General features: G+C 42.2%; 1 protein-coding gene across 5 annotated transcripts in view; it reads right to left on the bottom strand.

Moving 5' to 3' along the window:
• CUEDC1 (CUE domain containing 1) overlaps nt 1-22,714 on the bottom strand; it is a 123,646-nt gene that overhangs the window by 24,302 nt on the left and 76,630 nt on the right. For 3 of the 5 annotated variants that reach the window (XM_054008201.1, XM_054008202.1, XM_054008206.1), the window contains 3 exons: nt 17,970-18,069; nt 8,225-8,859; nt 897-1,024 (listed from right to left, as the gene is read on the bottom strand). In XM_054008201.1, the coding sequence (XP_053864176.1) occupies nt 897-1,024; nt 8,225-8,515 (419 nt within the window). In that variant the 5' untranslated portion in view covers nt 8,516-8,859; nt 17,970-18,069. The remainder of the gene's footprint in view (nt 1-896; nt 1,025-8,224; nt 8,860-17,969; nt 18,070-22,714) is intronic. The other 2 variants (XM_054008204.1, XM_054008203.1) reach the window with 1 other exon arrangement.

The raw sequence follows: 22,714 nt of genomic DNA, 5'->3' as shown, positions 1-22,714 counted from the left end.
AGACAGCAGCAAGGACAGTGTATTGAATGGTGTGCAAGTCCATCTAATTAGCAATACAGGAGAAAGGATGGTTCTTTTCCATTCATGCTAAGCTTTCTATCCTGAGGGAGTAGGCTGCAGGACAGTCTTTCACACCTTCTAGTGGAACATTCCATCAAAACCTACTGACTACAGGAAGGGTGAAAAAATTTGTGCTGCAATTGCACTAAACTTTGCTCATCCGGGTTTTGATTTTGCGTCTGGTGCGGTTTAGATCCAGACCCATCCTGCCCCTCCTGCAAAGATCAGGCTCAAAGATAAATGGTTCCAATTTTTGCCCTCCTGTCATAAACATCCCCACTGAGGAGGCGAGGTTCCTGGAGCTATCAGAATCCCCATCACTAGTGCTTCGCACTTCTTAGTCACCAGTGCCTCCTCCACAAGGCAGTGTACACAACATCATCACTAGCCCCAAAAGAAAGCAGCCTGGTGTTTCTGTTACCTACTAGCTTGCTTCATTTTTATGAACTGGTGTTCCTAATCCTGTGGGTTTGATTCACTACCATTTCAAGCTCAGCAATGCGCCAGCCTATGTGGCCCGGCCCTCCCAACTATCCCCATAGCAGCAAGCCAACATGCATAGCCTGGCATTCCCAAGCACACTTGTATATGGGTGGGAGACAAAACCTTTTGTTAAGGAAACAAATCCACTCCAGTCTATAAAAGGAAACTACAGGCAGTGAGATAAACATCTTGAAATGCACTTGCTCCACCCCAACAGTGTCCTTTCAGAGATTCAGAGTGTGACCCCAACACTAGAGGCTCCCCATTACGGTAACCCAGAACAAGCTTGCTCCTGGCTCTTTCCTGCGAGGCAGTGGACTCATGCTGGGTGGACTCCACACCGTGGCTCTTACCTGGGAGGGGGGCTCGGTGGAGCTTGTGGATACTGCCGGTCAAAGACATGCATATCATAGGCAGGGGGTGAGTAGACAGGAGGAGGCTCTTCATCCGAACTGTCTGGTTCCAGCGTCCGCTCCAAAATCTACACAAATAAATGAATGAGAGCGAATAAGAGACCAGCCACGGGTCAGCAGAGGAGAGCTTGGACAATGCAAGACATGCCTAGGGAGGCCTGATCCTCTCCTCTCACATACACAGGTGTAAATCAGGAGCAACTCTATAGATGTCCATGGAGCTGCACTGGTGTAATGTCAACATGGGACCAGAATCAGGCCCATCACATACTTTACAGCAAGCTAATGTGGGGCTGGCAAACCCAGCAGTGTCCCTTTAAGACACATTGTAATAAATCAGTGGGTGGGAAACTTGTAGTTATCAGAGACATCTTGACCACCTAGTGGAAAAATGGCTAGCTGAATACACATCATCTCTACTCCTTGAAGGAAGGGGCAGGGATAACATCTCTCCCATCACACATGTTGTAGTTGTAGTAGGACACTAGGACTCAGGGGCCTCAGCTGATCAGTTATAGTATTAATCACTGGTGAAACTAAACAAGCAAAGCAGATACTGTACAAGCACCAGCAGATAGGGCCAGGTGCATTTCATTTTGGTTTTTAAGAGTGTGCAACAATTCCTGCGCAAATCAGAGTCCCAATCTTGAAAGGTGCTAAGCACTCAGGGTTGGATTCTCAAAAGCACCTCACTTAGGCACACCAGTGCCACTGAAAGACATGAACTTTGCACACTTAGGTGATTTTTGAAAATAAATCCCTCCCTCAGCAACTTCTGACTTCTATGAGAAAAGTGATCACCTTCCAGGATCAAGCAGTTGGCATGGCAACTCCTGGCAGGCTGCTGACTGTGGCCTTCAGTGCTGCACAGTGCAGTCATTCCTGGTGTTGCCTTTATCTCTCTCCCTTGTAACTCCCTCTCCTCACAGAATAGGGAGAGTCTGCAGTTCACACCCCAAATGGTGTGGAAGTAAGTGAGTTCTCCACACCTCTGCATTGCTCTGCACATGCAGTCCTGCGCTGTGAACACAGACCCCGCGAAGATGGCCACAGTGCACTGAACTGATTTTAAACACAGGTTTATTTTTCTCTGTTAGGTGCCCAACTCCTCTGTAATCTCTTGGGGGAGGAACATGATCAGGCAAGGAGCTGCTTCTTGACCTCCTCTAAAAGTTGATGCTTCCGGTGACTGTCTTTAATTTGATCCTAGCTTTCTGCATCTCTCACCAGCAGTGATGTCACTTATGAGCTGCCCCTGAAGACTAAGGCCTTGGCTACACTTGCAGCTGTACAGCGCTGTGAGGTAAACCTGTCTTCATACAGCTGAGTAGGGAAAAGCGCTGCAGTCTGTCCACAGTGCCAGCTGCCAGTGCAATGGCGTGGCCACACTTGCAACATTTGCAGCTGTGTTGGGAGCGGTGCATTATGGGCAGCTATCCCAGCATTCATGTGGCTGCAACGTGCTTTTCAAAACGGGGGTGTGGGGTGGAGTGTGACAGGGCATGTGGGGAGAGAGAGAGTGTTTTTTGGAGCGTGTCAGTACTCTATTTTGCAAGTTCCGAACTCCCGGCCCCCTGCTCATTCATTCACTCACTCAAAGCAAACAGCAAACTGTTTGCTTTTTGTCTGTGGTACGAGCTTTGAAACCGGCACTTCAGCATTCCTGCCGCCTTTCACAACAATGGAGAGGATTGGCCACTTGACAAAGTGATCAGTACAGCGCTGCCAGGTTGATTCCTGGTACACACTCACAGGGGAGAGTTGTAGCCACTCCACTGTATCTCTTATGCTTCTCGGGGAAGTGGAGTACCTGCAGCGGTGTACCCAGGGAGATACAGCGCTGCAAGTGCCCTGCCAGTGTGGACGGGGAGTGAGTTACAGCGCTGGGGGAGGCTTTACAGCGCAGTAACTCACAAGTGTAGGCAAGCCCTAAGGCATCTCGGTTCCCATCCCCACGATGCCCTCCAGGAACAGACTTCACGAAGGGCCTGATCCAAAGCTGTCTGAAGTCAATGGAAGTCTTTCCTCTGACTCAGTGAGGTTTTGGCTCAGACCTCAAGTGCCTTTTAAAACAAACTGATCTAGCTGCATATTTCACTGACTGAACCATGCACTCGAATGTGTGTCTGCCTCACTAATCAAACTGCAACCTGCTTCTGAACTTCTTGCATATTTTACTGACTGGCCTCCAGACTGACCCATTGCCTGACCTACTTTACAAAACCCAGAGCGCTGCATACGTTGACAACTCACATGCACTTGGGAGTGGCTCTTAAACAGTTACTGGCTGCTAATGACTCAGTTCATTTAGTGCTCCTTTGCAGAACAAGCTACAGAATGTGAGGCCTCCTCTATGCCTAAAACTTAGCTCAACCTAACTACATGGCTCAGGGGTGTGAAAAATTCACATCTCAGAGACATAGTTAAGCCAACCCAAGAACCAGTATAGACATTGCTAGAACACTTCCATTGACCTAACGACCGTCTCTCAATAGGGTGGTTTGCTATAGCAAAAAAAAAAAGCTCATTCCATCACTGTAGTGTCTACACTACAATGCTACAGCAGTGTAGATGCCATGCTTCCGCTGTAGCACCTGTAGTGCAGACATAACCTAAGGCCTGGTCTACACTAGGAAATGAGGTCAGTATAACATGACACTCAGGGGTGTGGACAATCCAGTTAAACCGTCCTAACCCCTGATGTAGACAGCACTAGCACCTCTTGGGGAGGTGGAGTACCTACGCCAGCTGGAGAAGCCCTCCCATCAGCATATGTAGCATCTTCGCTGAAGCACTACTGCTGTGCTGCTGCAGTGTTTTTAAGTGCAGACAAGCCCTACGTAAAATTCCATAGTGATGACTTATCTTCACGAGCTGGGGTCACATTCTACGTAAAGAGAGGTGCCCCCTGTGTCACTAGAATTGGGCTCTTGTGGTTTAGAGACCTATTTACTCTTCTGAGCTACTGTAGTTTGGTACAGAGTCCTGTGGCACCTTAAATACTAACAGACGTATTGGAGCATAAGCTTTCATGAATGAATACCCGCTTCGTCAGACACATGCGTGACGAAGTGGGTATTCACCCACGAAAGCTTATGCTCCAATACATCTGTTAGTCTTTAAAGGTGCCACAGGACTCTGCCACTTTTTACAGATCCAAACTAACATGGCTACCCCTCTGATACTTGTAGTTTGGTAGTTTCTTAATAGGTGCAGCAGCTGGGTTACTGCTGGAGCCTCTCCCCTGTGGAAATATGGATTGAGATCACATACGAAAATGAGTCTGAGGATAAATGAGACACTAACCATTGACATCTCTCACTCTTGTGATGGATGGTTCTCTTCAGGAAACACCCACGACTGGAATAAAATGGGGAGGAGGGCAGGCGCTCAGGACTGAGATACATTGACTGAGCAATGCAGGAACCTGGATGGGAATAGCAGGAGGTGCTACAGATCACGATTCGAGGGGCGCTGGCTGAAGTATGTAGGAGAAGAGCCTGAACAGTGCCTGCTTGCACTATTGTTGGGATAGGGCTAAGGGTAGAAGACCTTCCTTTTCCACAGGCCCTAATTTCAACCACAAAATTAGCTATAAAAAGAAATACACTTTGCTCACCAGCAAATTGCTGTGTAATATCAGTGGGTATGATGAGGAGTCCTGGATTGTTGTTAATAAACAATTTGCACTTTACATTAGAGGATCTTACATTGCCAAACTAGCATTAATTGAGTCTTCCAACTTCTCCATGTGAAGTAGGTAAGAGGCCCATTGACTGTCAATGGGATTTTGGCTCCTAAGTGTCCAAATCCCTTTTGAAAATGAGATTTAAACCCCTTAATCAGTTAGGTGTTTCAACACAGGACACAGGAATGCCTAAATGTAGTTTAGGCATTTAAAATCAGTTCAGTGCACTGCGGCCATCTTCGCAGGGTCTGTGTTCACAGCCCAAGGTCATACAGTGATGTCAGTAGCAGATCTAAGTATGAATTCCCAGGAGTATGAATTCCCAGTCCCCTGCTTTAATCACTTGTCAGTGTTACTTTGCTATAAATATCACCATGACACATCATGTTGTTAGATGTCTATGCAGTTCCTTGGGGGGGGGGGGGGAGGTGAATGTGCACCAGTGGCAGCTCCAGGTGCAAATCTTAGGTATGTAATCCTCTGCAATTCTCCTCAGGGGCACATGCACTCAGAAAGGGCACTTTTAAAAGTGCCCCCCAGGCTTTGGCTGTTGCTTCTAGCTTGTTCACTGAAGTGCGCATGCCCTCTGGCTTTGGAGGCCCTGCTGAAAACAGTCCATGTTCTAGGGTTTCCCCATGGACTTCATCTGGAAGATCCAAGGGTAACTGTGAAAGAAAGGCAGGGATATTTATTTTACTTAGATATTTTTTCTATGTGGGGCAACGTCCCAGGTGACCCGACGGTGGAATCACCACTGGAAAGACCAAGAAGAAGAATCCAAGAATGAGAACATTTTCTTTTTAGAAGTAGACAATTTGCAGAACACAGCCTGCTTTCTTGATACCTAATGCAGGCACAATACAACTGGAGACAGGAGGAGGAAGGGAAGGAGGAGGATGGTGCTCATGCTGCCTACAGCAGACAGAATGATATGGTTAACAAGGATCTAGGCCCAAGTCACAAAAATACAGCTCCCTCCTGATTGCATGACTCCAACTAGAAGAAATTAGACCCCCAGCACCTGCAAGATCCCATTGCCTTGACATTAGAAGCCACAATTCTCTTCTTAGAAATCCTTGTTTTGTCAGGTTGTTTTTAATCCATAAATAGTCGAAGAGCCTCTTGTAATCTGAAGCCAGTTTCCAGCTGCCCACTTTGCTAAGCCTGACACAGTCTGTCCTTATCAGCTTTTGCAGGTAGAACTCTCTGCTCTTACTTTTCCTACCCACCCACCCACTGTTCTTTTCTTCCTACTTTTTGTTCCTATGAAACAAAGCTCATCAAAATAGAGTGAGTGGTTACACCATCAGAAAGCGCAACTGAAGTTATCAGCCACGTGCCTTTGCATTTTGCCACTCAACATGCCTTAAAAAGTTACTTGTTTGCAGAATAACTTTTCATTCCAATGAGTGAGAGTTACATGCACAGTTTCCACTCTGATATGAGGGTTCTAGTTCATTCAGACCCAGAGAATTCCTTCTTAAACTACTTTGCCATAGTTTCTGCACCTCACCATATGTTACAATAGTATAACTGGAAGTGAACATATGAAGGCCACTAGATGTGTCTGTGTGTTTGCACAAAGTTCCAGATGGAGCATGTTCCCTGGTAAACAAAGTAGACAAAGCTGGAACTCAAGCTGTATGGAAGTCTGTATCTTCAGTTAATAGCTGTTTTGGTTTTTTTTCAATAAACACTTCCTTTTCAGTAGATCTCTGATTTTCTCTTGATACCCTGGGTCCTACCCATCATCCATCCAGTTATGGACTGGAAATCTGCTCACTCTGGCTAATGACACAAACTAAATGGATTCCCCATGGAATTTCCTTTCTCCATCCTCTCCCTCATGCACTTGTGTCATCATTTTCTACTAAGAGGTTAAAGAAAGTAAGTGTTGGGAGTCAGAATTTTAACTTTGTTTCATTTTTATTATGAACATAGGAACATACTGCTGTTTATCTCATCAGCAGACATAGGAAAGGGATGGCTTGCTATGTCCCAGCACAGGGAACTCACCAAGTGAGACTTTATATGTACATGTGATGGCCACTATCTTGGCTGACACCAGGGATTGAACCAGGGAATGCCAGACCTGAAACATGAGTATCTACAGCTCAAGGTGAAGAGACAGGCTCTATAACTGGGGACTGTAACAGACTCACATCCTCTGTAAATAAGACACAGAGAAAGGTATATAACACACACTGAGCAATGGAGAACTCACACACTTCATGCCCACACGGGGGGGAGGGACAGCTGTAAACATACATTAAGAGCAAACTAGACCCCTCATAACATTTAGATGCATCCTCACTTCACCACCTTGGTTTCCTTCTAGGTCATTAAGTATTAGCTATGCTGTTTCTAGATACTTTGCTTCAATGTTTTACCTTCTCTTTATCAGATCTTGCATTTGTCCTGCTTACAGCAAAGAAATTCTGATCATAGCCACTCTTCAATCTCAAGGTACATGAGGAACACAGAAATGAAAGAGCATAGAACTGAATACAGAGAATGTGTTAAATAGTTGTTGCTGACATTTCCTGTGACAATAGCATTGCAAAGCTGAGACTCTTCTGCTCTGAAAACTAAGGAAATATGACGAATTCTTACTCAAAAGATTTGTTTCCTTCCTTCCTCTTTAGTGACAAAGACTCAGTTAACTCAGTTCTAAATGTAGGGCCAAACTGTGGTGATGTTTCTTGCCCTCAGCCCCAGTGCTATTGGACCAGGCACTCTAACTGCACCTTCTCATGGCATATAAGCAATGCAAGGGCTGCCAAATGCAATCAGCTTTGGTGATCACCCATCCAAGCTGCAGTTGAACCAATCACAAAGGTAAAAAAGAATGTTTATATTCCATTACCAATCCATCTAGCTCTTGAGGGACAACCTAAAAATTCAGAATACACTGAAGGTAAAATCTAGCAGCAAATATGACATGAGAAAAGAGATCCCTTTAATTAATACACTATCTGGGTATGGATCATTATACCAGTATAATATACACATGTACATTTCTTGAATGAGCAGACACTTCCTAAATAAATAGAGAGAGAGAGAGAGAATGCAACTCAAAGAATGAAGTGCAATGCTCCGCACTCAGGCCCTGATACAGGAAACACGTACATAATTGTCAAGCACATGAGTAGTCTTATTGACTTCATTGTATTTATACTGAACCGGAAGTTTAAATGTGTGAAGTCAATGTATTTGAACATAGGCACATGATTTCAGTGGGACTACTCACATGCTTAAAAGTTAAGTGTGTGCTCAAATGCTTTGCTGAATTGGAGCCTAATACAGCGTCTTTCATCTGAGGAGGTCATGATGCTTTAAAACACTGGTTAATAAAACCACATTGTAAAGCGGGATAGTATTATAATCACTGTACAGGTGGGGAAACTGAAGTATATTGAGGCTAAATTGCTTGCCCAAGGTCACACAGGAAACGCCAATAACAGAACCCAGGAGTCCAACCACATAGTTCCTGTCTATAGACAAGAACTCCGATCCTTTTCCTGGATGCCAATGAACAAAGCCCCCAACCCATGCAAGAAGCAGGGGTAATGAATGTTACCTCTGGGGGAATACTGTCATCTGAGTCCGAGCTGTCATCATAACCGCTGCCGTCTAAATTCATCTGTAAGAGCTGGTCAATGGTGGCATCCACAGCTCCATTGTTAGCCCTCAAAACACATTCAATAATGTCATAATCCATATTGGGGAACATAGTCTTGAAATCCTCCATGGCCTGGTTGAACTCCAGCCGTCGCACCTGCCTGGTGGGCCGGCTGTTGTTGAGTTCCTGGGCGGAAGAGCTGTTCCTTGAGCTGCCATTGCTGCTGCTCCGCCGGAACAGGCTTGTCATTTTTGAGAGCTGTTTTTGAAAAATGTTTAATCTTTTAAAACCTACTTTAGAAATTAAAAAAGAAAAGAAAGAAACAAACTATAAATCCTAGGTGAGGAAGAGGTGGGAGGGGAGGGTGCCGCCTGCCAGCTTTGTGGTCAAGAAGCTACATAGCCATCCTTTAACGCTACTGCCCAGTAATCCAGCACACAAAGGGAAGACATCCGGGATGCCTCAGCAGAAGAGCAGGAATTGTTGTGCCAACATGGAGGGGCCTGGTTTCAAGCAGTTCTCCACTGGGGTCCTGTGCAGGACACGTCTTCAGCAACACGACAGACTCCTGAGACACTGGAGCATAATGTAACCTGAGAACAAGAAACAAAACACACTTGGAACAGAATCGTGGGGAAAACCGATCAGAACGGTTTTTTTTAATAGAAAGAAGGGCTTTTTGGTGAAAAGACATGGACTTCCCTCTAAATATTTCAGGAAGTTTGTCAAAAATGATCTTGAAATTATTGAGAGAGAGAGAGAGAGAGAGAGAGAGAGAGAATGTGGTTTTCAGTAAATGAAACATTTAAAAAAAATGTCAAGAATGTTTCTGATCAAAATTTTGATTTAAAAAAAAAATAAGTGGGGAGTGGGAAGGAGGGGAAAAAAGTGAAAATGGGTGTGTTTTCCAACCCTCTACAGGAAAACACCACCATTTAAAAAAAAACAAAACAAAAAAAACCCTTCAGGTCTGACCAGCTCCATTCACAGCACACATAGGTCATTTACACTACGTATGTTTATTCTGCTTGGCCAGTAGCAAGGCCATGGAGCTTAACAAACAGTGTCACAGTTGCTAAAGACTGTTTGTACCTATTAGCTGTTAATTACCTATTATCCTGTCACAAGGTCTAAGGCAGGAGACAGTTCCCTGGATAGACTAGGACGCTGCATATATTAAACTAATTCTACATTCTACCTTAGCCACATTAAGTACAGATAATAAGGAGACTTATCTCAAGTACCAAGCAGGGTGAAACAAAGCTGGAAATGGGGCCTAGGTCTGCCAAAACTTGGGACGCATCTCTCCAGGCAAAGAAATACAACTGGTACGCAGATACCATGGTAATGGGCATCAGTAGACAGAGAAATATACTTTTACCTCCTAAGCTGGGAGGAAAAGCATGACTAGGCAGACCACAATTGCGTTTTTGTGTCTGTCAAGTCCTGGCTTCCAGTGCCATTCTAACCACTAAGCCACACATTCTCCCTAAACAGCACAACGCTGTATTTTCAAATATTTATTAACATTTCACAGCGACTAAGCAGACGTGTTTATATGGCACTTACGGAAATGAGCAGTTTTCTGCAGAGGGAGCTTCAGAGAGAGATTTTAGAACTGTCAAACATTTGTATAAACACAAGTCACTTGGATTTGCTACTGAGAAAGAGCAGTTCAGTGTTCTCATTCAGAACAAGAACCACAAAAGGAACTGGCGTCACCACAATTTGGATAACACATTGCCTTACTCCACTTTCCAAGTCATCATATCTATCTTCTGGCGTGGTTATAAATTCCTCTTTAATAAATCCCTCCCTTGTACATTAGAAATTCATGGGAATAACAGCTCTAAGGGGAGGAGGTTAGTTGGCTTTTTAAAAAGGAAGTATTGGATTCCCTAATCAAAGGAATATGATAACTTTCAAGAGACCGTGTCCAGAAAAAAAAACCTGTGGAGCCAATCATTCATTGTTATTCATATTACAGTAGCACACAGAAACCCCAATCAGTCATGGACTCGGGACTCTGATGTCCTAGGCACTGTACAAACACAGAACGAAAAGATGGCCTCTGCCCCAAAGGGCTTACCATCTGAATAAACAACAACAACAGCAGCATTTTCTACCCCAAAGAGTTACAATCTAAATAAAACCATTCAAAATCTCCAATTGCAGTGTTATTATTTATAAATAATTAAGTGTCTCTCTAAACACAGAAAGCAAGTAAAACCAACTTCGGCAATTTCAGAACAGCAGATAAACACTTTGCAAACATGGCAAATCAAACATTGGGAAAAGTCACCAAATCCAAGATCGAAATTCACTTTAAAACATAAACTAGGACTGTCAATTAATCACAGTTAACTCAAAAAAGTTAATCGCGATTAATCAGAGTTTTAATCGCACTAATAAACAATAGAATACCAATTGAAATTTATTAAATATTTTTGATGTTTTTCTACATTTTCAAATATATTGATTTCCATTACAACACAGAATACAAAGTGTACAGTCCTCACTTTATATTATTTTTATTTGCACTATAAAAATGATAAAATAAATAGTATTTTTCAATTCACCTCCTACAAGTACTATAGTGCAATCTCTTTATCGTGAAAGCGCAACTTACAAATGTAGAATTTTTTTGGTTACATAACTGTACTCAAAAAACAAAACAATGTAAAACTTCAGAACCTACAAGTCCACTCAGTCCTACTTCCTGTGCAGCCATACATTAAGAGAAACAAGTTTGTTTACATTTACAGGAGATAATGCTGCCCACTTATTTACAATGTCACCTGAAAGTGAGAACAGACGTTCACATGGCACTTTTGTACCTGCCATTGCAAGATATTTACATGTCAGTTATGCTAAACATTCATATGTCCCTTCATGCTTTGGCCACCATTCCAAAGGACATGCTTCCATGCTGATGACGCTCCTTAAAAAAATAATGCGTTAATTAAATTTGTGACTGAACTCCATGGGGGAGAATTGTATGTCTCCTGCTCTGTGTTTTACCTGCATTCTGCTATATATTTCATGTTATAGCTGTCTCGGATGATGACCCAGCATGTTGTTCGTTTTAAGAACACTTTCACTGCAAATTTGACAAAACGCAAAGAAGGTACCAGTGTGAGATTTCTAAAGATAGCTACAGCGCTCGACCCAAGATTTAAGAATCTGAAGTGCCTTCCAAAATCTGATTGGGACAGGGTGTGGAGCATGCTTTCAGATGTCTTAAAAGAGCAACACTCCGATGCAGGAACTATAGAAACCCAAACCATCAAAAAAGAAAATCAACATTCTGCTGGTGGCATCTGACTCAGATGATGAAAATGAACATGCGTTGGTCTGCACTGCTTTGGATCGTTATTGAGCAGAATCTCAGCATGGAAATATGAATCTTTAGCACATTTGGCACATAAATATTTTGCAACGCTGGCTACAACAGTGCCAAGTGAACGCCTGTTCTCACTTTCAAGTAATATTGTAAACAAGAAGTGGGCAGTATTATCTCCTGCAAATGTAAACAAAACTTGTTTGTCTGATTGATTGGCTGAACAAGAAGTAGGACTGAGTGGACTTGTAGGCTCTAAAGTTTTTAATTGTTTTGGTTTTGAATGCATTTATTTTTTGTACATAATTTTACATTTGTAAGTTCAACTTTCATGATAAAAGATTACACTACAGTACTTGTATTAAGTGAATTGAAAAATACTATTTCTTTTATTTTTATAGTGCAAATATTTACAATAAAAATAAACAAAGTGAGCACTGTACACTTTGTATTCTGTGTTGTATTTGAAATCAATATACTTGAAAATGTGGAAAACCTCCAAATATATTTATATAAATAGTATTCTATTATTGTTTAACAGCATGATTAATTGCGCGATTAATCGTGATTAATATTTTAATCGCTTGATAGCCCTACCATAAACAGATTATATAGCTCCTGCCTTTCATTTGGAGACACAGGGCCAAATTCATCTCTAGATTAACTCCACTGATTAATAGATTTACACCAAGGACAATTTTGGTCCATAATATACATTTTCAAAAGCTTTTTCTTAATTGGCAGTTGGAGAATTCAAGACAACTGTTCCAGAAATTGTATTTAATTACTAAAGAACCCAAATCAAATTATTTTAAAATAAAAATGTCAGAAGGACCTTAGCAAAACATAATGTAATCAGATTCAAAACCATTAGGCAGAGCAATAACCTCCTAAGTCACCCATGCATAACTGTTTGATTATCATGTGTATGTATTATGCATGAAAGTTATGTTCCTTATACTACCCAATTCATGTTAGCAATAAAGCTTCAGGCTTTTACACCTTGAGTTATTCTAAACAATTTAATAGGCTGCACAGAGTAGCCCAGTATCCAAGCAAAGAACAATGGCAATGCAGTAGAGATCCCTCCAGGGAACTGTACTAAGCCCAGCAGAAACATTAGACGGATGCACTTAATTTTGCACTTCTGTTTGAAGTCTCTTTTCCCTGAGTTCTGGCCCAATATAGCAAGTTAACAGCAGGGCTCTGAAAATCAGGGTTTATGCAGGGAAAGTAAGAAGGATGTTTTGTTGTAAAGTTGTTCCGGTCATCAGTGCAGACAGCAGTACAAACCATGTCCTCACCCAGTGTCTGATAGGTCAGCCAGTGATCACTGAATCTCACACCAAAGCACCTACCCTTTAGAAATATGAGCTGTATCCTGCACAAATCTTTGGAGAGAGAGGTGCTTACTGTAAACAAACTTTTCTACATGGGAAAGCACTTATTACTGGGCAAAGCCAGACATGCGTTAACTGTGACATTTCACAAATGTATTCTTCTGCTGGAATTCCTCCTGCTTTTTGAATTTAACATGCTGGGATTTTTTCATTTCTCACATTCCGTCAGATTTATCAATTAGTCTTCCACCTATGGTATGAAAACAAGAGCATTTGGCCTTGTTAATGTTGCTGATTTATGCTGGATATATAGGACACTTTTCCACTAATTCTTTGAGAAGGAAGGTCCCTGTTTGGATTTTATTTTTTTATGGTTAATCTCTCCTCAGACTGTTGCCCTAAATCCAACCTAAACTAATTTGTTGCCTTACAAACCAAGGCCGAGATCCTGCAACTAGAACCATGTAGGAGGATTGAGGATTCCCTGCACCCACACTGATCCAACTGCAGGATTGGGGACTAAAATTATGACATGCATATTAATTATTATTAATAGACCAGGACCCCACTGTGCTAGGTACTCTACAAACTCAGAACAAAAAGACAGTCTCCGAGCCAAACACCTAACAATGTAAATAGTACAAGAGACAACAGATTCATACAAATAGTCTGAGAGGGAAACAATGCAACAATATAGTCAGCATGATACACTAGCAGACTACTTGTTGTCAAGTTTTTTTCTAGGGTTCATGGCAGAGAACAGAGAGATCATGATGTTAATTTCAATGAGAGTTAAGAGCCACTCAGCATCTTACAGGGCTTAGCCTATACTTTGCAACTTCTACCCAAAAACTGAAAAGAGCTTGACAACTGACAAGCATTACATCTCAAGTATTTTGCATATAGGGAAACTGAGGTAAAAAGTTTAAGGGACTTGATACAGACTCACTGTGTGATCTTGGGCAGAGCCAGGAATGAAACCCAGTCCTTATGCCTTCCATTTCCCTGCATGAGCCACTAGACCATATTTCTTTCCCCTTGTTCGTTCAAAGGCATTAAGTCATGTAACTGTAGACAGAACCCAGGCCTGCATGTTTGGTTGTTAACCTGTTCAACATGTAGCAGTTACTAAGAGGCCTGTCCTGCTTCACCATCTAATTATCTGACTCCAGAAAACAGCAAAGTACCATGGTGCATAATCGCAAGAGAGTGGAATTCCTTTGTCAGAGAAACCGTGGTAACCGGTGAGGAAACATACATTTGCAGTGTTACATTCTGGCCCCTGGCTCCCCTTCACACTTACATTTTATTTTAAACTACCAAGACAGTCGCAAAGAGATTGAGTGCAGTCCAGAAAACCTAATGTGCTGATTAGATAAAAATACCTATTACAGATGTTTCCAAAAGTAATGAATACTAAAGAGAAATAAAAGCAGTGGCGAGCCAGGATATCAGCTATGATGTAGTAACTACACAAAGTGCTACGAACACTTTGATCTCTCAAGTCAAACAACAACAAAATATCTCATTGGTGCTCCCACCTGCTAGGCTGATGGTATCATGTCAATTCACATTATAAGCCAACACATGATCATTATGTTTTCCTGATGTTGGTGAAAGAAAGGAAAAAGTAATAACAGAGTCTCTTTAAACCCACCTCAGAAAAAAACTGAATTGGTGGAAGCCTCTTCTTCATGAACTGATTACTAACCTCTGACCAGGGAACAATAGGAATCTAGCAATGACCCTACCGACACTTGTGGTTAAACTGTTGGAATTCTGCAAGGGATCTTGTGTGCTATTCTGATCACCCCATGAGACACAAAGAAGGCCATTCAAAAACATGGCAGCTTATTATAAAGAACAGCTTTGTAAAGACAAAAATGCAATTGCTACAGTCTTAGAACCTCAATATTCCAAACATTCTATAAGAGAGTGTCTTTTTTGGTTGTTTGCTTACCAGAACTTAGTGGTTGTCAATGGAATTCATCCTTCAGGACAAGTGGAATTTTAAGCACCTAGAACCACACAAAGAAAGAGCAAGCGACCTCCATTGATTGGGTGTTAGTCTGCTCTTTGGAGACAAGGAAAATCTACAGCTTGGTTTACACGCCATGGCAAAACGCATATGAACATGTCACTTGAAGGTACATTCAGACCACACTAGCCACTGCTTAGAATCATCTAGTCAATTGCTTGCCATACATGTGTCTTCATACACTGGGCCAAATCCCATGTCCTTACTAAATCTCTGATCCCCAACATTTGTGGCCACAGTCTGCCCACATGGAACAACTTGTAGGACAGAGACCTCAGGATTCACACATTCCTTACTAGGACACAACTCCAATTCATGTCAGTATTTAGCCCCCAGCTTAGGAAAATGTTTCTGTTCAGGAAGGGAGCCTAAGCACGTGTTTAAGTTCCAGTGCAGTCAATGACACTGTAGCATATGCTTAAAGTGAAGCACCTTCTCTGAATTTTTTAAAAATTGTCTTTCTGAGCGTGTTTCTGTAAAAAGGGGCCCAGTGGTAAACTCTTTATTTTAAATGTATCTTAAACAAAGCCAGTTGATATTATCTGTCTTTGTCATACAGGGGGATCTAATTTAGTATCCTTTAAAAATAGCAGTAAGTTATGAGGTTTAGCCTTGTTTAAAAGATGCTATGCCTGATGCAACTGTAAAAGGTCATTTAGTAAATAGAGGTAGGATAAAACAAACCCTACTCACTACCCTTCTAACCTGTATGGTATTGCATGGGGGGAATTATTTTGGGGAACTTCTATGGCCTGTGCTATACAAGAGGTCAGACTAAATGACAACAATGGTCCTTTCTGGCCCTAGAATCTATGAATCGCTGCATGCCTAATACTATCGGTGCTCAGATAAATTATTTACATTGTGCCAGAGGTCCCTGATTTCATTGATTTCAGTTGGGTGCTCAGCACTACTCAAAATCAGGCCCCATGTCAGCAAGACACCAAGTCAGCTTGTTCAAATATCAATTATTCCTTTCCAAGGGAGCTGTTAGTCAACATGATATGGGAGACTGGGACAATTCATCTAAATTATAGTCCACAGTGCATAGCATGTCTAAGTGCAGTAACAGACTGATTCTGGTCAGAATATTTTTAAAATTAGGTATGTGTACAATATGCTATACGTCAACAAGGCTCTATAGCATGTCTTGGTTTGAACAACACTAAGGGATTGCGGTATTCAGCTATTTCCAAAACCATGGATGACACAATACACTGTAGTTTGGAAAAAATTTGCTGTGAAGTCTGTTTCAGTCTGTCAGTGATGCCTTTGAAGAGAAGTATTAGACAGAGCAGAGATGATACATTTTAACCACAGATCTGTGCCTTTTCCCTCATGTGCCCCTAAGTTTATATATGTACGGGGCCACAATTTGCAGTGATGATAATCATGGTTAATTTACTGTAAATCCATTAAAATATCTTTCTTTATTAGCCCGTGCACTTCAACAGTACCTGTTATCAGAGAATTTCAAACCACTTTACAGACACGGATTAATTTAAGATCACAAACTCTCTATGAGGTAGGTGAGATCTTTACCTTTACCAATAGTTATTTTGGGGTATTTCCTCATATTCTGTTTGTTGACACTTCTTTATATCGCTTGTTTGTTGACAGTCTTCTTTGTATTTCTTGTTAAGGAGCAAGTACAGTAAAGGAATACTTGGAAATATTGAATACAAACCAGCTAGACTGGATGACAGCAATCAGAGGTTGTTAGAATTACTGGACTACTGATAATTATTTTTGTAAAGTCAATGAAGCACTGGGGAAATGCCAGGAGGTTAGAGAAAGTCAAAGGTTATGCTGATTTTCCAAAAAGTAAAGATGAGCGCTCTTGTCCATTACCAACCTGTCTAACTGCTTTCTCGTGTAAAATAATGGAACGAATAAAAGAAAAAACACACTCACTGAACAGCTGGAAAACAACGCACAATAAGCAGTATAGATTTTTACAGCTTCAATGGAAACATTCAGATGCAGAAAGTGGATGTTTTTAGGTACTCAAATGTTTCAGTTTGTGATGCCGGAAATCATATGGTGTGATATTATTTGGTAGCTAGAGCTAGGTACTGAAAGTCAGAACTCCCGAGTTCTGTTCCACTGTCTCACCATGGACAAGTCATGTGGGCTGAGATTTTAAAATTCACCTTAGGGGATTTGGACACCCAAATCCCATTAAAATTAATCCCACTAATAAACCTCAGCCTTAGCTTCTCTATGCCTTAGGCTACCCATTTGTAACATCAGGACTGTAACTCTTATCTACCCATTGTCCAATCATTTCAGGACCTCAAAAATTCTTTACAAACTTTTATTATATCCCTATTTTACAGGCAGAGAAAGCAAGGCACACAGGAATTACATCACCAAAAGAATCAGTGACAAAGACAGCAGTGGAACCCAGGAATCATGGCTCCCAGATACCTAAGTGCTAATCATTAGACAGTACTGCCTCCTACACTCCCTTCGTCCCCCAGATATGTCCTACTTGGCAGTAAAGAACCTGGCCTATAGGTCACTGTATCCAGCCTGTTAAGCTGACTCAGAGAACAGTATGGACAAATTATGCATTACCTATGAACCCTCCAGAGCCTTAGCATCACAGAGAAGCTGAGGCTGGGGACAGCTATATCCCAGACTCATTAGTGAACAGTGGAGAGATATTAATCTAATGGCAAATTATATTCAATTATGGGAATGTCTAAAAGTGCCGGGGAACCAGTTTTTCTAGCTCGCCAAAGAACAAACAATTCTCCTGGGGCTGTTTGCATCTGACTCTAAGTGCCACTATGTGCTGACGAATGAGAGCTTCAATAATGCAGAGCGAGAGCATCTGTGATGGCCCTGCAGGCCGTCTGAAGTGGCGGGGAAGTGAGACAGCTCATTTTCACCATCTCTCAGCCTCCAGTCGCGCGGGCTTTTGCGTTTGCCAGTCAGGAAAGGCAGAGGGCACTCAGAGGAGAGGGAGATGAAACATACCAAATGCACTGGAGAAGAAATGGAGTTCACAAAGACATCCACTTGCTAAGGGGGCGGGACACATCTCAGCTCATGTTCACAGTACAACAGGGTTGAACACCTGGGCAGAATGGTAAGAGAGAAATCTGTGAAACATTGGGAAAAAACCTCTCTTGCCCCCAAATCCCCCAAACAGTACTTAATATACCAAAACAAACCCATGGAAATATCTTTGGATCAGGAGAGAAAATAAACCTGTGAGGGTTTTTACATAAGGTTTCATTAACCTGGTGAAGGAGGGTACTATGAATGGACCCTGATTAGACTTAATGGGATAGAATTTACCATTGGAGTCAATGGGGTTACTCCAGGGATGAATTTAGCCCAACAATAATACTTTGTAGTTCCATAGCATATTTCATCCCGCTATCTCAGAATGCTTTACTAACAGCGATTAGCTCATGAGGTACATGTTCTTACAGCCATTCACAGGTGGGGAAACTGAGACTAAGAAAGGCTAATCAACTTGCCCAAGGCCACATGGTGAGTCAGTGGCAGAGACAAGGGCCCTGACTCCAAGTCTTCTGCTCTAACCATTGGAGCAGCAACCCAGAGCACGAGGAACTGTTCTGTCACATCAAAGTGCAGGGGCAAAGGCAACAGACAATATCCCCAAGCTTCAAAAGCCTCCACGTTAGCCTGCTCTCAACAAACTTTTCCTACCATCCCTCACCCCACCCACTTTTGGTTGAGTAGCTGGATGAGCTTCAAACTGTGTCGCAGCACGAAGGGGGCGTGCCCAGAGCTCCAGAGGGGATGGAAGCCCCTGCACACTACTCTGCCAGCAAAACAAAGCCACAAAAGCAACACCACACCAGCTGATGTAGCCCAAAGAGGGACATATAAGATCGCCAGTCTCCTGCCCCGCATCCCAAAGAGCAGGGGAGCGGGAACCAAAGGAGCCTCACCCCTATTTAATACTTGCCTGTTTCTTCCCAAGCTAGACCAGTATTGCCTCAAAAGCCAAGTAACCTTTAAATGCTGCACTTGCTTCTTAAGACGAGGCTCTGAGCCAATTTCTCTTTTCACGTACACGTTGACTTCAGGGGAGTTAATCCTGATTTACACTGGTCTCAGTGAGATCAAAGTCAGACCTTATGTTCCTAAACTATACATTAAGGGCAACATTCACCCAGGTACAGCAGGCCAAGCGTAAGTCCCTGGACATCAATGCCTTTGGGGACTTCGGGAGGGGCCGGGCAGCGAGCCTCCTGGAGGGCAGAACACTGGTCAGCATCCACCCTTTCCATGGGAACTGTCAAATCTAAGTTATGCTTGCATTTAGACCAGATGTCATAAATAGCGGAGTCCTGGACCTTAAGAAGACTAGCACAGGGGTGGCGGTTGGGCCAAGAAATCCATCTTTTGTGCAGCTTCCTTCATATAACCATTGAAATTGTTGCATGCAAGATAGCTGTAGAGCAAGGATGGTGATTGGCTGAGTTACCTCTGTTATCACAATGGTCTAAGACTTTTGGCCTGGCAAAGATACACGCCTTACTGTAACTATATACCACATGGGTGTAATTCATAAAGTCAAAACAGCTTAGAACTTAAAAACTGGGTAACGGACTGTGAATCCCGGTGATGACTGAACCTGGTGATATTTTGAACAAAAAGAGCTCTCAGACATGCTTGTAGCTATTTCTATTGCTTCACACTGACTCAGCAGACATTCTAGAATGACACACAGCGTGGCAATCCTGGAATCCTATTATATAGATTACAGGAAGGCAGCATATAGTACTTAGGGGTGTGTGTGTGGCGCACACACACACTCAGAGTTCAGTCTCATGGCTGCTCAGAGCCTGCCTCTGTTTTTCATTTGCCCCTTGCTCCCAGGAAAGGATTATCCTATATTATTTATCACCTCACATAATATCACATGACTCCAGAAGATAAAGCTTTCAGTAAAATGCCAAAATAGACACCTGATGCCTTTTGCTTCCCCTATATCTTGCTAGGCTAGTCTCTAACTTGGTATTCTTCTTATAGCTCCAGTTCCTGGAGCCAATTTAAAATGGGAAAGATGAAACCGTGTCAGTTTCTCTCCCTCCTGGCTGCACAGCACAGTTTGCAAGCATGATCCTTGACAAATAAAGAAGACAAACAAAATAGAATCCACTTTTGATATATATATATTTTTTTTAAAAAACCCTCATGACTTTTAAGCCCATCTCATGATTTTCTGAATGCTTGGGGTTGGCACTACTAGATACCCAAAGCTACACACATGACAGGTCACAACCATACCAGTTCCTTTTACCCCCGCCCTCCCTGTACAGAAAACCTGAGAAGTGATATTACAGCAAGTATCACACTGATCAAAGGAATACAGAAAATCACAATTCCTTCCAAACAGGTCCATTTATTTGTCACAGCACTGCATTCCACCCAAGGAAAGGGAAGGAGACTGGCAGATGGTTCGAGTAAAATCTCATTAGCTAATTCAATTGTTTTTGACACCCCTTGGAAGAGAATGGTTCATTACCATGCAACTGGAAAGCGCCCTCCATTCTCAAGCTTGTTGCCATATAGCACAACGCAATATTATGATCCCAGAGATTTATATTGCAAGTGCTGTTCAAATGGTGAAATCACAGCAGGGTTAGATCTCGCAAACATTTTCATGCACTTTGTTCTAGGGGGTCATTTTAATACTCTGGGGCGCAAGGGAGAGAGGATAGCATCTCTCTGTATTAACAAGATAAAACCTACTATCCTTTCCTGAGCACTTCATTGGTTTTAAAACCCAACAGGTAAATTGTTCTAGCAAGCAGACAATGCATGATCTCTGGTTCAGGAGTGGGGCTAAGGATCATGACACAATCCAGCACATTTTGTTTGCCCCTCTTGCTGTTGTGAGACCAAATTCACTACCACAGGTTGACAAGATGTTGCTACTGCCTTCCTGCATGGAACTGGTGTTGATGTGGAACCCAGAAGTAAGTTATTGTTATATCACACCACAGGAAAGAAACTCTCTCTTTTAATAGCTGCATATTCAAACCAAGCAGAGTCAACACAATCATTTTCTAATGCTGTTATTCTACAATCAAACCAACTGCATAATACCCACAGGATTTCTAGCTGCAATAATAAATAATAATAATTTGCTCTTATATAAGAACTTTCATGTGAAAAATCTCGAGGGGGGAAGAAAAGAAGTTATTCTAGAAAATGCCCAAACACAGATCTGCCTGATAGACTGACAGGCTGCTTGGGAGGCATGAGGTTCTGCTTGTGTCAAAGAGCGTGTGCTTGCATCTAGCTCACAAAGCACTACAATTTTAATCCTCTATCTGGGTATTTATGTGGCTCTGTTGCTGGATTATCCAAATGTCTTCCAAACACGTACATGCCTCACAAGAGTGCTGCGAGGATGACCACATTAAGGATTGTGAGGTACTCAGATACTACGGTAATGGGGGACCTTCAGATAGATAGTATTTAAAAACAGAACTAACAACAATATCATAATTTATATACATACACCTCTACATATACAAGTGTGTATATAATATACCTGTGGGAGTAGAAGTTACTGAAGTCAAAGAAATATGAATTAGTTTTGCACTTAATTCCGTGAGTGCTTCATTCTGTGCCTCTTCTTATCTCTTTTGGGAGGGAGTTCCACAGTTTAGGTCCAGCTGCTCTGAAAGTTCTTGCTCCAGAACTCCTAAGTCTCCCTCTCTTGGTAGGCAACTTTACTGTTCCAGGGGAATGCAGCTGTCATGGCAGGTCATGGATGGAGGGGAGTTCTCTGATACTGCTAGACTCAGTGCCACACAGGGCTATACATATCAAAACAGAGACTTTAATTTGGATTCTGCATTGAATGGAGTACCAGTGCAGCAAGCTGAGTGCCAAGGCAATATGTTCCTGGGGACCTGTGGTGCTAAACAACAGGCTGCTGAATGTCTGTACCAGTTGGGGCTTTTTCAGGTTGTGTGGATTCATTTTTAGATATAAGCTTCTTCTATCTCTACGTACCACCTACGGATATTTGCAAGACATTCCTTAATCTTTACATTTGCCTGTAAAATTAATTTGAACAACAGTACACGCTGTGAGGCAAATCCACCAATATCAGCATGAAGAAACAGTATTTTTTTTTTAAATTGCTAGGTGGTTTATGTTCTGCTAATGAAATTAAACTGAGCCTTAAAAAAAGAAAAAAGTAACAGATACACACACGCACATACAATAGTTGCTTTTTCACTGACTTATTTCATCCAAGCCCAGGCTTGGAGTTGTGTTGTGTATGTGTAATCAGAGGGAGAATACAGCAGCAACAATCCTGGTTCAAGCAGCCTTCAGTGTCATCTTTTGATACCACTGGACAAGATGGGGCGAGCTCAGTTTCACACACTGAAATATAGCAACATGCTGGTTGATCTCCAAATATTTGATGGTAAACTGACCTTAGGCAGCTTCTGTTGCACAAGAATAAATTAGTGCATGGCTGCCTGTTTGAATTCATTCAGGTTTAAATGGTTGCCATGTTTTCTTCTCAGGACTATTACCGGATTATACAGATGGGCCCCAAAAGCTGGGCTTGGCAGGTGCTGCTTTAAAATGGTTTACAAGGTGTGAAAAACACAATATTGTAACCTTGTGCAAGTTCACCACGAACACTTCCGGCTTTCCCCTACTCCTGACATTAACAGATGCTGATCATATGTGCAATCGCATTCCTAAGGGCC

The sequence above is a fragment of the Malaclemys terrapin genome, chromosome 18, assembly GCF_027887155.1.
Source record: "Malaclemys terrapin pileata isolate rMalTer1 chromosome 18, rMalTer1.hap1, whole genome shotgun sequence".
NCBI lineage: Eukaryota > Metazoa > Chordata > Testudines > Emydidae > Malaclemys > Malaclemys terrapin.
Note: the sequence above shows the minus strand (reverse complement) of the source record. Positions and strands in the feature narration are given on the sequence as shown.